Here is a 13,672-nt window from a genome sequence, read left to right as displayed (position 1 = left end):
CTAGCCACCACTGCTTAGTGCTTTTTATGTCTATTTTGATGTTACGTTCGTTGAACATAAAACCATAAACTGAAGTCATATATTTTTATGGCCAGTTTACCGCCCCCCCCGACCCCTGCCTGTGCCTTTAGTCCAGCTTTTTCAAAGGAAAATTTGGTTTTTATTTATAACCCTTTTAAGTATCAAAACTGTACATATTCTGAATAATCCATGAGTTCTAATATCTCTGTCGGTACTATGTTTGATAGGACAGGTGTTATTAATCTCCTGTATTACCTACAAATCTAGTATATCACGTTGCACTTGCTTTTTTAATGTTCATAAAAAAATTTAATGTATCAGTTATGTATTTAACTGGAAAAAAGAAAAGGATTTTACCCCTACCACCCTGTTACAATCATTATTATCTTAGAGCACCTCTTTCTAGACTTTTTTCCAAAGGCTCCTTTTTACAAAGTGGTTGTTGAGATGTACATGTTGCCACCTAGCCTTTTAGACTTTTTTTTTAATCCTTAAAAGGATGCCATATGTTGGACTTTCTGTCGCTCGTGTACCACTCTTACTAGAGAGGGTGGGAGAGGAGGAGGGATGCTTCAGCACTGCTGATTGACTCCATCCATCCACCTCTACTGCAGAGGGAGTCGGAGAGGTGGGTGGGGGAAGGGAGGAAGGTGGGAAACAGCAGAAGGGCTCTGGAACAGACTTTGAGTGACTCAGAGCAGCCTTTCTCCCTTAAAAGGCAGGAAATTCATCTGCCTGGCTGAGTGGGTTGGGGTTTGGGGTGGAGGCACAGTCTCTCCAGGTACATAGGCCCCTGGTGTCTAGTTATGAGACTGCTTTTAGCTTCTTGGTTGCCTTTCTCTCTCCAGAGCACACAGTAGGTGGGCGGTGGAGCCAGGCAGGCGGGCTGTGCAGTGGAGGAAGCCTCTGAAGGGAACGCTGACTTGGGTGATACACTGAGTCTCTACCCCCCGCCCCGCCGCAGCCCTCTGCTCTGTTATCTAATTCACCCACACAGCATGTATGGGCGTTTAGTCAGAAAAATTAGAAGCACAAATGTGCTTAGGAGTCTTAAAAGGCCCCAAACCGCCGACTTTGCCTTTGATCACGGCCTCTCAGCCCCACGCAGCGTGAATACGGAAACCCTCCATCAGATCAAGTGAAGCAGGCAGCTGTGTCACTTTCATTACTCAGACCTTGCTGGCGCCCCTAAAAGTGGCATTCACCTCACTCACCAGATCTGGCTCCAAGTGGCTTGAGTGATTAAAAAAAATCAAGCCTGCGGTGGAGACTGCAGATTCTCCATCCCTGAGGATGTGGGGGGGACCCACGTGCTGAAGGAGGTCGGCTCAGCCGTCCTCCTCCACTGCCAGCGGGAGCCTGGGGGCCCAGACAACCCTCACACCACGTTCTGGGTAGACGACTGCGCTGCAGTCCCGGGGCTTACGTGGGTTTACCTCTGATGGGTTTACCTCTGATGGGTTTGCGTTACAAACAGATGGCATCATAGCCCCTCCCCACACCCCCTACTGGGGCTGCAGAGCAGATCGCAGTGAAAGTGGCCGTGTTGTCTGTGGCATCACCCAGAGCTCACCCTCCACAGGGAGTGCTCTTTGTTTCCAGAACAGCTGCCCACGGGGGCCCCCACCATCATAGGTGTGAGTCCCATGTTGTTTTGCAGGGTGGGTGGGGGTGAGGCTGTGATGTCCCTGAGCACCTGGGGGAGTCAGACTGATGTCAGGCCCACCCAGTCCCCCTCCACAGCTTCCACACGGGGGGGGGGGGGCGAAGAGTGGGGTGGGGCTCTTACACGGTCCTGCAGGGAACGTGGACTCAGGCGAATGGTAGGGAGGACAGGCTGGGGAGGTGGGGTGGGGGGACCGTTAGTTACTGTCAGACATCTGAAGGTAATTTCAGCTTTACCTTATCCCTGTATAACTTACTGACATTCGGGGTACAATGGTGATGACAGTTTACCAACAATTTGTGCTTGGTTCATAATTGGCATAAAAGAAGTGTCGGAGTGTTGCTTTCTGTCATTGTATCTACACAAGGGATGCAAGGTTGAGAACTGAGGCTTGCATCATGCTGGAAAGTGCTGCCGCCACCTACTCGCATTTCTTCAAGGATGGGTTGGAGGGTCTTGATTGTCCAGATTCTTGCTCTGGCTTTGCACTTGGCACTGCCCAGCTGGACTTGGCTTTCCATGAGGTTCTCAGCAGTTAACGTGTTAGGGCTTGTTGACAACTTTTGAACTGTTTACTCTTTTTTGTTTTTCTTCAAGTGTAGTTGATGTACAATATTATATGTTACAGGTGTACAGTATAGTGACTCACAAGTTTTAAAGGTTATGTACTCCATTTATAGTTACTATTAAATATTGGCTGTATTCCCTGTGTTGTACAATATATCCTTGTAGCTTATGTTATACATAACAATTTGTACCTCTTCATCCCCTACCCCTATACTGCCCCTCCCCCCCTTCCATCTCCCCAGTGGTGACCTCTAGCTTGTTCAACTGTTTACTGATTTCCTTCCAGGATGGGAAGGTGATCGTGTGGGATTCCTTCACTACTAACAAGGTAAGGCATTGTCCCTGGTGGATTGAGGCACTTCAGAGCCCCGGCCCTGTCCTAGTCCTCTCCAAGCACCCCACTACTGGTCGCCCTGCCCTTCAGGAGCCTATTTGGGGGTGCAAACCCCATGAAAGCCCACCCGTGTTCGGATGGTTCAGCAGCCCACTGTAGCGTTCATTCCCCTCTTGAGCCGAACCCCTCGCCCAGAGAAGAGCATGCAGGGCGAACACGGAGGGTGCCGATATGGAAACAGGGAAGGGCGTGGCCCCGAAACTTGTCATATTCACACGTGCTACTACTGCATTCAGGATTTTTCTTCTGGCTGATGATAAGAGGTACCCAACCCCCAGTTTCCTCTCCCCTCTCTGTCTTCGACTAGACTCCATAGCACGTGGACTTGAGCAAATGGCGGGTGGGGAGCTGAGACCTCAGTGGGATTAAACTGCTCTTCGCGGGGATGCCGTGGAGTCTCAGCCCCTTGCAAGTCTGGCATAGGCATGTACTGCTCCAAGTGAGACCTAAGTTTAGACTTGTAATGAAACAGAAAGGCCAGAATCTATGTGTACGTGCGCTTGCATGCCTGCATCGTGTTGGCATTTGCAGTAACAAGTACTGTATATTAAATATGGACTCCAGTGTTTACTTAGAAAGAAAGTCTTCCTTTTCACTGTATAAAAAAGAAACCTATTATCTGTCTCAAATTGAACAGCGTCCTTATTCCGCATTATTGAACGTGTTCAGTAAGTGTCATACTAGGCAGTTGTTATACAACCTGCTCAAGGGGGCCCAGAACCATCTTGTAGAGCAGAATCCGGAATGGTCAAGCCCCTGGGGAATAATAAAAATGACAACGTAACAATTTGCAGAGGGCTTTCCTATACATCACTCTGCCTCTCCAGAACTCCTCAGCATCTTCAGGGGTGGGGCGAGGGGGTTGCTTCTGCTTATGCCTTAGCATGGCGTAGAGCACACGCCTCCTGATGTCTGGGGAACCATTGGGTTGCCGCTTGTGGTCCCTGGCAGGGCCATAGTTATCATTTGTCAGCAAAGGGGCCGGGATGCCCTGTGCTGAGAGTGGCCACTCATTCGTGGAAGTAGGTTATTCATGATGTCTGAAGGGCTACTACTCCGTGAGTGACAAAGAACTTTGACAGGCAGTATCAAGGCCCATGTCTCCCCACAAAAACACAGAGAATTATAACAGGAAAGAAGACCAGCACTTGAATGTACTTTACAAACCATCTAGTCCCATCCTCTCCCTTCCCAGACGGAGAAGGAGAATGAGGTAAGACAATGGCCAGCCTGTGTGAGGCTGCACATCTCGCTGGTGTTAGAACCAGGTCCAGGGCCCATGGCTCCCATGGAAATAGGGCCACAGACTCAGAAGTTTTTGAATCATGCCTTAGTTGCTTATATGCGTGCAGGAGAATACGGGTGACTCAGACCCCAGCCAGGAGCCGAGGACTTACACCTCCTCTGAATGCTTCCATGTTACAGGTTTCCTTTTCTCCCAGAGCACAACTCTAATCCCCCTCCCCAAGACCACCCCCATTCCTACGTGCCCAGGAATGGTTTAAGACCCACAGAGGACAGAGGCTCTTGTATACTCACTCACAGGTAAACAAACTTGTAACATACATGTAAAAAGATTCAAGAATACGTTTTTAAAATAGAGGAAATCTGAGTAAATAAGGTGAAGCACATACGTATGTGAAATGAGATTCAGACAGATCTTTCGAAGAAAGTGAGCCCCAGTATTCATTCAGAACAGCAGGGGGAGTATAACAGTAAGAAAGAAGTAAGACGTGAAGGATATTCTTTTGCAGGTTGAGATTTTTAACTTTTAGAATGTAGGACATAAAGTTTGGTTGATTATAGAGGATATGAGTCTCCTCATCAGTCTCAGCCCAAACCACTGACCTTTGAGACTAGAAAGGAATTTGGTAGATGCTTCAGTGATTTTACTTGGTAAAAACTGACGTTTGTGTAGAAGTGCCCTCGTTCATTGCGTGCGTGGTGTGTGCTGTGTTGCAGGAGCACGCGGTCACGATGCCCTGCACGTGGGTGATGGCGTGCGCGTATGCCCCATCGGGATGTGCCATTGCATGCGGGTAAGTATGGGTGACACAGCGGCGTTTCACGTGTCCTGTTGGCCATAAAATACTGTTCTATGACCTCTCTCCTGGAGGTCAGGTTAATATCTTTAGTCTCTACTTCCTTCAGAGGTGAGAACTCACAGGATGTGTCCCAAAACCTCCATCACAGATCACAGTGTTAGACTCTCCAGTGGCCAAAACCCCAGGCAAAGACACTCCCAACAGACAGGACATTCCAGGGCCTGAGAGATCACCTCCCAGTAGCGAAGGGCAAAGGCCAGACCTTCCATTAAGTAAGGTTAATTCTTCAGTACTCAGTAGGAATGATAAATACTCTACATTTTTAAAAACCCTCGGGTAAGATGTTTCTAATCGGGCATTAATTCTAGCAAATGCATAGAGTTGGATGGGTTATATAAATTTCTCAATATTTGCTATTGAGATACCAGATGTCTAGCACCAAATTACAAAAAGAACACATTGGGTATATCCTTCTGTGATATATGATGAATATAATAATATAGCACACGATGTCTTCAACAGTAGTTCAGAAAATGATTCTGTAGGCTATTTCTTATTTTAACCCTCACTACATGAAACCCAGTGGAGGGATTTCCAGGAGGACAGGGGGACAGTCAGGGGTGAGAATAATTTTACAAGGCCCAGGTAGACAGCTTTTTTTGGTGACACCCGGTGCAGAGAGAGTACAGAGTGGAGGAATGGCTGGTGCCTTAATCTCTGTCATCTCTGTTTCCCGGGTCCTGGCATGTGGTAGATGGTCAAGGCCTGCATTGGCGATCTCACAGGCTGATATAAAAACCAAAGTAGAAGTTCAAGGTGTGACTATTTGGGAAAGCACTTTTTAAAATATCGGGAGTCCCATGGATGAGGAGAGAGCAGAAAAACTAAACTGAGAAAACAGAGTCCTCATCTTAGATAAAAGCACCATCTGCCCTAGTCAGACCATGCCGCGATTCGTTTTCAGTTTCCAGTGATAATCTAACATAGTGTTTCCCAGCTATGGCTTTGTGACATCTCTGTAACTCCCTTATCACACAGATCCACACCTATGTCATATTCTCTAAATGTCGTTACAGGTGACAAAAGGGTGTTTTTCTCTTCATCTGGGTCTATCTCTCAGTTGGTTCCAAACTTGAAAGCTGAAACTCCACCAGTATTTACACAATTCCCTTCTCAAAAAAATGTGTCGGTTGATTTTATATACATGTATGTGTATTTTTTATTTGAAGCCATATCGCCAAGAAGCCTTCATTCGGGTATTGTACACTTGCTGTGAGCACCTGTGTGCAAGGCACTGGACTGGGTGTCCTAGGGAAATTCAAAGATGAATAAAACGTAGTACCTGCCTCCAAGCAAGAATAAAAAAATAACAATAATGACCACTTACTGAGCCTCTATCATGCGTCAAGGGCCATTCTGAACTCTATATTGTCTTCACAACAGCCCCTTGTGAAAGGTGAGTGGGATCCGCTCCATTTTATAGTTAAGAACACTGAGGCTTAGAGAGGCTAAAAAACATAACAAAGATCACAAAATGAGTTCGGTACTAAAGCAGAGATGCAATACCAAATGCATCACATTGCAAAACCTTTCTGCTTCTCAGAGCAATGCAAGGAAACCCAAGTGTGAGTGAGTATCCCGACAGAGCTACAGAAATTACTCTGAAGCTTCAGAATAAGAGAACATGTTTCACCTTGAGAGTCAGGGAAGCCCATAGTCTGAAGCATGCTGGTTCATTGTCACAGCCAAGTGCAAAGCATTCCCACTCACACCATCTATAAACATGCTGCCAAAGCTAGTTACTGGTAAGAGACTACCCAAGTCTACACCTGCACCTCCAAGCATTTGGAAAGGCAAAGGGGTCCCCTGGGTTCCCCAGGGCCTCAGAAGGGAGTGCCCCTCCTAAATGTCATTCCCCACTAAATGGAAGCAGAGCTCCTTGGAGTAAGACTGATTGTAGGTCTGGGGCAGGAAAAGAGTAAAGTGAGCCTAGGATATTTTCTTGTTCCAGAAAGCAAGGGAACACTCAAGTCATCTTAATGGAATCTTATCAAACAGACACAGGAGCCGCTTGAAGGGCCCCCCGCCAACTTTCCAAATTGGGATAATTTTAGCATCACATGGAATAATGGTAGTAATGGATCATAACCCAGTTGAAGAGAAAAAAGAATCCATGGGTGTGCAGTGATACTGGGAGGAGGAGGGATTGGATTTGTCTTTACAGAAAAATATCAGCTAATAAATGCAGAAGGAATTATCAAATTAGAGGATCACCATTTTGTACCATAAAGTAATATTTTATTCAAGCAAGGATAATCATGCTACAGCCATTGTATGATGGTTGTTGGGAACAGGATATTAACATGACCTAAAGGTGTCACACCACAGATTATTATTACAGGCATACCTTGGAAATATTGCAGGTTCGGTTCCAGACAATTGCAGTAGAGCAAATATCACAATGAAGTGCGTCACACAAATTTTTTGGTTTCCTAGTGCATATAAAAGTCAAGTTTACACTATACTATAGTCTAAGTGTGCAGTAGCATTATGTCTAAAAAAAAAGTGTATATACCTTAATTAAAAAATGCTTTATTGCTGGGCTTCCCTGGTGGCGCAGTGGTGGAGAATCCGCCTGCCGATGCAGGGCACGTGGGTGCGTGCCCCAGTCCGGGAAGATCTCACATGCCTCGGAGTGGCTGGGCCCGTGAGCCATGGCCGCTGAGCCTGTGCGTCCGGAGCCTGTGCTCCGCAACGGGAGAGGCCACAACAGTGAGAGGCCTGCATACTGCAAAGAAAAAAAAAAAGCTTTATTGCTAAAAAATACTAACCATCAACTGAGCCTTCAATGAGTCTTAATCTTTTTGCTGGTGGAGGGTCTTGCTTCAGTGTTGATGGCTGCTGACTGAGCAGGATGGTGGTTGCTGAAGGCTGGGGTGCCTGTGGATATTTCTTAAAGTAAGACAGCAGTGAAGTTTGTTGTATCGATTGAGTCTTCCTTTCACAAACAATTTCTCTGTCACATGCAGTGCTGTTTGATAGCATTATAGCCACAGTAGAACTTCTTTCAAAATTGGAGTCCATCCTCACAAAACCTGCCACTGCTTTATCAACTAAGTCTATTAATATTCTAAATCCTTTGTTGTCATTTCAACCACCTTCACGGAATAGATTCCATCTTAGGAAACCACTTTCATTGCTCATCCGTAAGAAGCAACTCCTCATTCGTTCAAGTTTTATCATGAGATCGCAGCAATTCAGTCGCATCTTCAGGCTCCACTGCTCATTCTAGTTCTCTTGCTGTTTTCACCATATCTGCAGTTCCTTCCTCCACTGAAGTCTTGAACCCCTTACTGAGGTCTTAAACCCTTCAAAGTCAGCCACGAGGGTTGAAATCAACTTCTTCCAAACTCGTATTAATGTTGATATTTTGACCTCTTCCGATGAATCACAAATGGTCTTAATGGCATCTAGAATGGGGAATCCTTTCCAAAGGTTTTCAACTTACTCTGCCCAGATCCATCAGAGGAATCCTATCTATGGCAGTTATAGCCTTACGAGCTGTATTTCTTAAAGAATGACTTGAAAATGAAAATTTCTCCTTGAACCATGGGCTGCAGAATGGATGTTGTGTTAACAGGCATGAGGACAGCATGGATCTTGTGTACATCTCCATTAGAGCTCTTGGATGACTGGGTGCATTGTCCATGAGCAGTAATATTTCGAAAGGAATCTTTTTTTCTGAGCAGTAGTTCTCAACAGTGGGATTAAAATACTCAGTAAACCGTGTTGTAAACAGATGTGTTGTCACCCGGGCTTTATTGTTCCACTTATAAAGCACAGGCAGAGTAGATTTAGCATAATTCTTAAGGGTCCTAAGATTTGGGGAACGGTAAATGAGCATCGGCTTCAACCTAAAGTCACCAGCTGCACTGACCCCTAACAAGAGAGTCAGCCTGCCTTTTGAAGCTTTGAAGCCAGACGTTGACTTTTCCTCTCTAGCTGTGAAAGTCCTAGATAGCATTTTCTTCCAATATAAGGCTCATTTGTCTATATTAAAAATCTGTTGTTTAGTGTACCACCTTCATTATTGATCTTAGCTATATCTTCAGGATGACTTGCTGCAGCTTCTACACCAGCCCTTGCTGCTTCACCTTGCACTCATGTTATGGACAACGGCTTCTTCTCTTAAATCTCATGAACCACCTCTACTAGCTTCAGACTTTTCTTCTGCAGCTTCCTCACCTCTCTCAGCCGTCATAGAATTGAAGAGAGTCAGGGCCTTGCTCTGGATTAGTCTTTGGCTTAAGGGGATGTTGTGGCTGGTTTCATCTATCCAGACCACTAACACTTTCTTCCTTTCAGCAATGAGGCTGTTCTGCTTTCTTATTCATGTGTTCCCTGGAGCAGCAATTTTAATTTCCTTCAAGAACTTTTCCTTTGCTTTCACAGCCTGGCTGTTTTGCACAAGAGGCCTAGCTTTCAGCCTGTCTTGGCTTTCAGCATGCCTTCCTCACTAAGCTTAATCATTTCTGGCTTTTTATTTAAAGTGAGAGGCATGCAGCTCTTCCTTTCACTTGAATGCTTGGATGCTATTGTAGGGTTATTAATTGGCCTAATTTCAATATTGTTGTGCCTTAGGGAATAGGGAGGCCTGGGGAGAGGGAGAGAGAGAGAGAAGAACGCCAGTCAGTTGGAGCAGTCAGAACACACACAACATTTATCGGTTAAGTTCACCATCTTATATGGGCATGGTTCATGGTGCCTCAAAACCATTACAATAGTAACAGCAAAGATTACTGATCACAGATCACCATAACAAATTTAACAATAATGAAAAAGTTTGAAATATTTGTGAGAATTACCAAAATGTGACACAGAGACACGGAGTGGGCAAGTGCTGTTGGAAAAATGACACCAATAGACTTGCTTGATGCCAGGTTGCCACAAGCATTCAATTTGTAAAAATGCAATAAAGCAAAGCGCAATAAAACAAAATATGCTTGTAATTACAAACAAATCACCCTTACCATGGAGAGATCTGGTGGTCCCCACTTTGACCAAGTAATCAAAGTTGGCGTCACCAATCTTGACACAAGAGGCATTACAAGCCTCCTAAAGTGAAGCAGTAAGAAAGAAATAACACAATATCACCTTTATATATCACATTTATATTATTGTTAAAAATGTTATACTTGAGGGACTTCCCTGGTGGCGCAGTGGTTAAGAATCTGCCTGCCAATGCAGGGGACACGGGTTTGAACCCTGGTCTGGGAAGATCCCACATGCTGCGGAGCAGCTAAGCCCGTGTGCCACAACTACTGAGCCTGTGCTCTAGAGCCTGCGAGCCACAACTACTGAAGCCCGTGTGCCACAACTACTGAAGCCCGTACACCTAGAGCCCATGCTCTGCAACGAAGAGAAGCCACTGCAATGAGAAGCCCATGCACTGCAACTAAGAGTAGCGCCCGCTCGCCGCAACTGGAGAAAGCCCATGCACAGCGATGAAAACCCAACGCAACCAAAAATAAGTAAAATAAAATAAAATTTTTTAAAAATGTTATACTTAAATATAACCATTAAGAAACAACATGACAAAAAAAAAAAAAGAAACAACATGACAAACCCAGACTGTGTGACATTCTGTAGGACAACTGACCTAAGTTTTCTCATTATAAACAACCAAAAAAATGTGTCTGTTCTCCATTAAAAGTTCTAAAAAAGATATAAAAACAGAATGTAATGTGTGGATCTAAATGGGCCCTGGATCCTGGAGACAGTTGGGAAAGACTGAATATGGATGGCTTATTAAACGGTGTTTGGAATTTTTGTTTTCGCAGATGTGATAATGAGTTAGTGATTATAGAATATGTTCTTATTTTTAGGAGATGTAAATTTGCAAATTGAAGTATTTAGATGTAATGTGTCATGTCTGCCACTTGTATTCAGATGGTTCAGAATTTGCTCCCACAAATATGGCAAAATGTTAAGTTAGTGAACGTATGTGAAGAGATCTGGGTGTTCATTGTACTATTTTCTCTTTCAATTTTACTGTACATTTGAAATTCTTCAAAGTACAAGCTGAGGGAAAGGTTACAGCATATGATACTGCCAAAGGAAAACAATTTGAAAAGTTTGTGTGAATGAGAAAGCATATGAGTATTCTACTGCCCTATAGTAACATTTGACACTTCTGTCTTTCCGTGCTAGTGGCTTGGATAACAAGTGTTCTGTGTATCCACTGACGTTTGACAAAAATGAAAACATGGCTGCCAAAAAGAAGTCCGTTGCTATGCACACCAACTACCTGTCGGCCTGCAGCTTTACCAACTCTGACATGCAGGTAAATAAGGAGACGCATGATGACGGACCAGCCTGCTGGGGAGCAGGGTTGGTCGTGGAGAGCTAAAGTGGAGTTGCAGGCGAGGAAGCTGTTCTGGTGTCCCTCTTCACAGGAGGCTGTGTGCACTCCAGTTGACTCTAAGAGGAAGCTCCTGTTGTTTTTCATATATATGTGTGTATACGTATATATGTTTATATGTGTCTGTATGTGTATATATGTGTATGTGTGTATGTTTATATATGTGTGTATATGTGTATATATGTTTATGTGTATACGTGTATATATGTGTGTGTATATGTTTATATATGTGTATATATGTGTGTGTGTATACGTGTATATATGTTTGTGTGTATATATGTGTGTGTATATATGTGTGTATGTGTGTATGTGTATATGTGTGTATACATGTATATATGTTTATGTGTATAGATGTGTGTGTGTATATATATATATATTTTTTTTTTTTTGAGCATGCCACTCAGCTTGTGGGATCTCAATTCCCCTACCAGGGATTGAACCCAGGCCACGGCAGTGAAAGGGTCAAATCCTAACCACTAGACCACCAGGGAATTCCTGGTTATATTATTATTTTTAATAAAATCAGAAATGGGGAAATTCAGGGCTGTTGACTGTTGGCAGAGATGAGATGAACTCCATGCCATATTGAACCTCCTCCTCTAATTGACTTGGTGGGGGTGGGAGTGGGTCAAGGAAACTTCTGGGGTGGTGGAAATTCCTGTCTGGGTCAGAGAGGTGGTTCCAAGGTGCCGTATGTAAAACTTCACAGGGTGCTGACTTTCAGAGTTGTGCACGTGACACGCCTCATCGTACCTATTTTTCACTCCTGTTTTAACACATTCGAAAAGAAAAAACATCAGGGGGTAAATCTGTGCCCTACTTTGAACAAGCCACAAAGTGGAGACAATCCAACTTCAACGCTTTGGCCACGTTTTCTCTCACAAGTCCTAAAGCATCCTATCGTGTCTCTGTCACATCTCTCCAGAAAGCCTGCACAGATGCCACCACCCGCATTGCCAGATACCAGGGGTGACTGAATAGCAGGGGAGGCTGGGAGTTCAGAGCAGGAGTGGGGGTCGTAAACGTGCTGCAGGGGCCACCCTGGAGGATGAGTGTGTTGGCAGTGAGGTGGAGGGGAGCATTGTACGAGGCAGGTGGCCCGAGAGGTGGGCAGGGCCCGATCACAGGGTGCCCTGAGTGGCGGGGCTGACCCTACAAATGGCAGGGAGCCATTGCTGGGGCTGGGGCAGATTGGGTTTGCTTGAAGGAGGAGACTGAGTCAGATTAAAGGCCACTCTGGCTTCAGCTGACTGACGTCAGCGGCGGGGTTGGGGGGTGGCAAGGATAGCGGCAAGGAGACCCGGGGATGGGAAATTGTCTCACTTCTGACGGGAGGGCTGTTCGGACTTAGAGGGCAGCGCTTACACCTGTTATTTGCCACCAGGAGTCTTGCAGGCCTGTGCAGTAGAGTGCTGTTGCCCTGGCTGCTGCAGTGGCCACATCGGATGTCTTTGGGCCTGAGGGGCAGCCAAAGCAACAGAGGATGTTTAGTCTCCTGTTCTGGATGGTGAATCCTGAGCAAGCTTTTATTATTCTCTGTGTTTTGTTTTCCTCACTTGCAAGTGAGGATCGTAGTAAATTCCTCCCTCATGAGGTTTTCTGAGGATTAAATGAGATGATTCATCTCAAATACTTAGTAAATATCAATAAACGTTAGCTCTTATTGTTTTGTTATTTATATTAACGCAAAGCTTCATGGGTGATTCAGATGCATAGCCTAGTTTGGGTACCACTGAACTCATGAGCTAAGCTTCCTTCCAGCTCTGGGATCTAAGATGAAAAACAGAAACCTCAAGAAGCTGTTATAAGACCTACAGATCCTCTACATTCCAGAATAAATGAGTGACAATGAGTTAGAGGATCTGTTTAGTGCATTTATCATAATGAATGTTTGGTTTATAAAATTTATTTTTACTTACATTGTAATGAAGAGCACAAATATTTAAAATATTTTTTAAATATTAAGAAGTTACTGTTAACTTTTAAAAACTATTCATTTCTTTGACTGAAGAGTATGGTATGGAAAATTCCCATTAAAGAGCTAGACCGAGGGAGTCATTTGTTTGGACCTGATGTCCCAAAAAAGATTGGCAATTACTGGCCCCTTTGCAAATGTTAGGACAGGACTGGGGTGGAGCATCCACTAGTGGGTGTGGCCAGCAGAGATTGGAGGGAATTGTAGCACATCACAAAATACAAGTTCTCAAATTAAGACATGGTCCAAGTCTTGTGTGTTCCTAAGCTGCTCTGACCAGCCTGAGTCCTCTTGTCAGGTGTACACAGGCCTCTTAAGGGAAGTCGAGGCTAGAGGGAGTCCCATGGGCAGCTGCATGGGCTTTGCAGCCTGGAGAGTCTCCAAATTTGAGAGCTGCCTGCAAGTGGGGGCTTTGAGGAGGGCCTTGGGGCCCACACCCGAGAAGCCTGAGAACTCTGGAACTCAGCCAGCTCTTTCTCCATGGAGGGGCCTCTCCTGGCTGCAAGAAGATCCTAGGCCTCCCAGACTGCTGGCAGGAACACACTCCCAAGACGGTGTGGCCAGCAGGTGCAAGGCCAGGGTG

The 13,672-nt window shown here is 45.1% G+C and overlaps 1 protein-coding gene across 1 annotated transcript in view; it reads left to right on the top strand.

Moving 5' to 3' along the window:
- GNB5 (G protein subunit beta 5) overlaps positions 1 to 13,672 on the top strand; it is a gene marked incomplete at its 5' end in the record, with an annotated part of 45,026 nt that overhangs the window by 18,151 nt on the left and 13,203 nt on the right. The window contains 3 exons of the mRNA XM_082847162.1: positions 2,541 to 2,582; positions 4,611 to 4,687; positions 10,904 to 11,036. Coding sequence (XP_082703288.1) covers positions 2,541 to 2,582; positions 4,611 to 4,687; positions 10,904 to 11,036 — 252 coding nt within the window. The remainder of the gene's footprint in view (positions 1 to 2,540; positions 2,583 to 4,610; positions 4,688 to 10,903; positions 11,037 to 13,672) is intronic.

The sequence above is a fragment of the Leucopleurus acutus genome, assembly GCF_964270905.1.
Source record: "Leucopleurus acutus genome assembly, chromosome: 1".
NCBI classification, from domain to species: Eukaryota; Metazoa; Chordata; class Mammalia; order Artiodactyla; family Delphinidae; genus Leucopleurus; species Leucopleurus acutus.
Note: the sequence above shows the minus strand (reverse complement) of the source record. Positions and strands in the feature narration are given on the sequence as shown.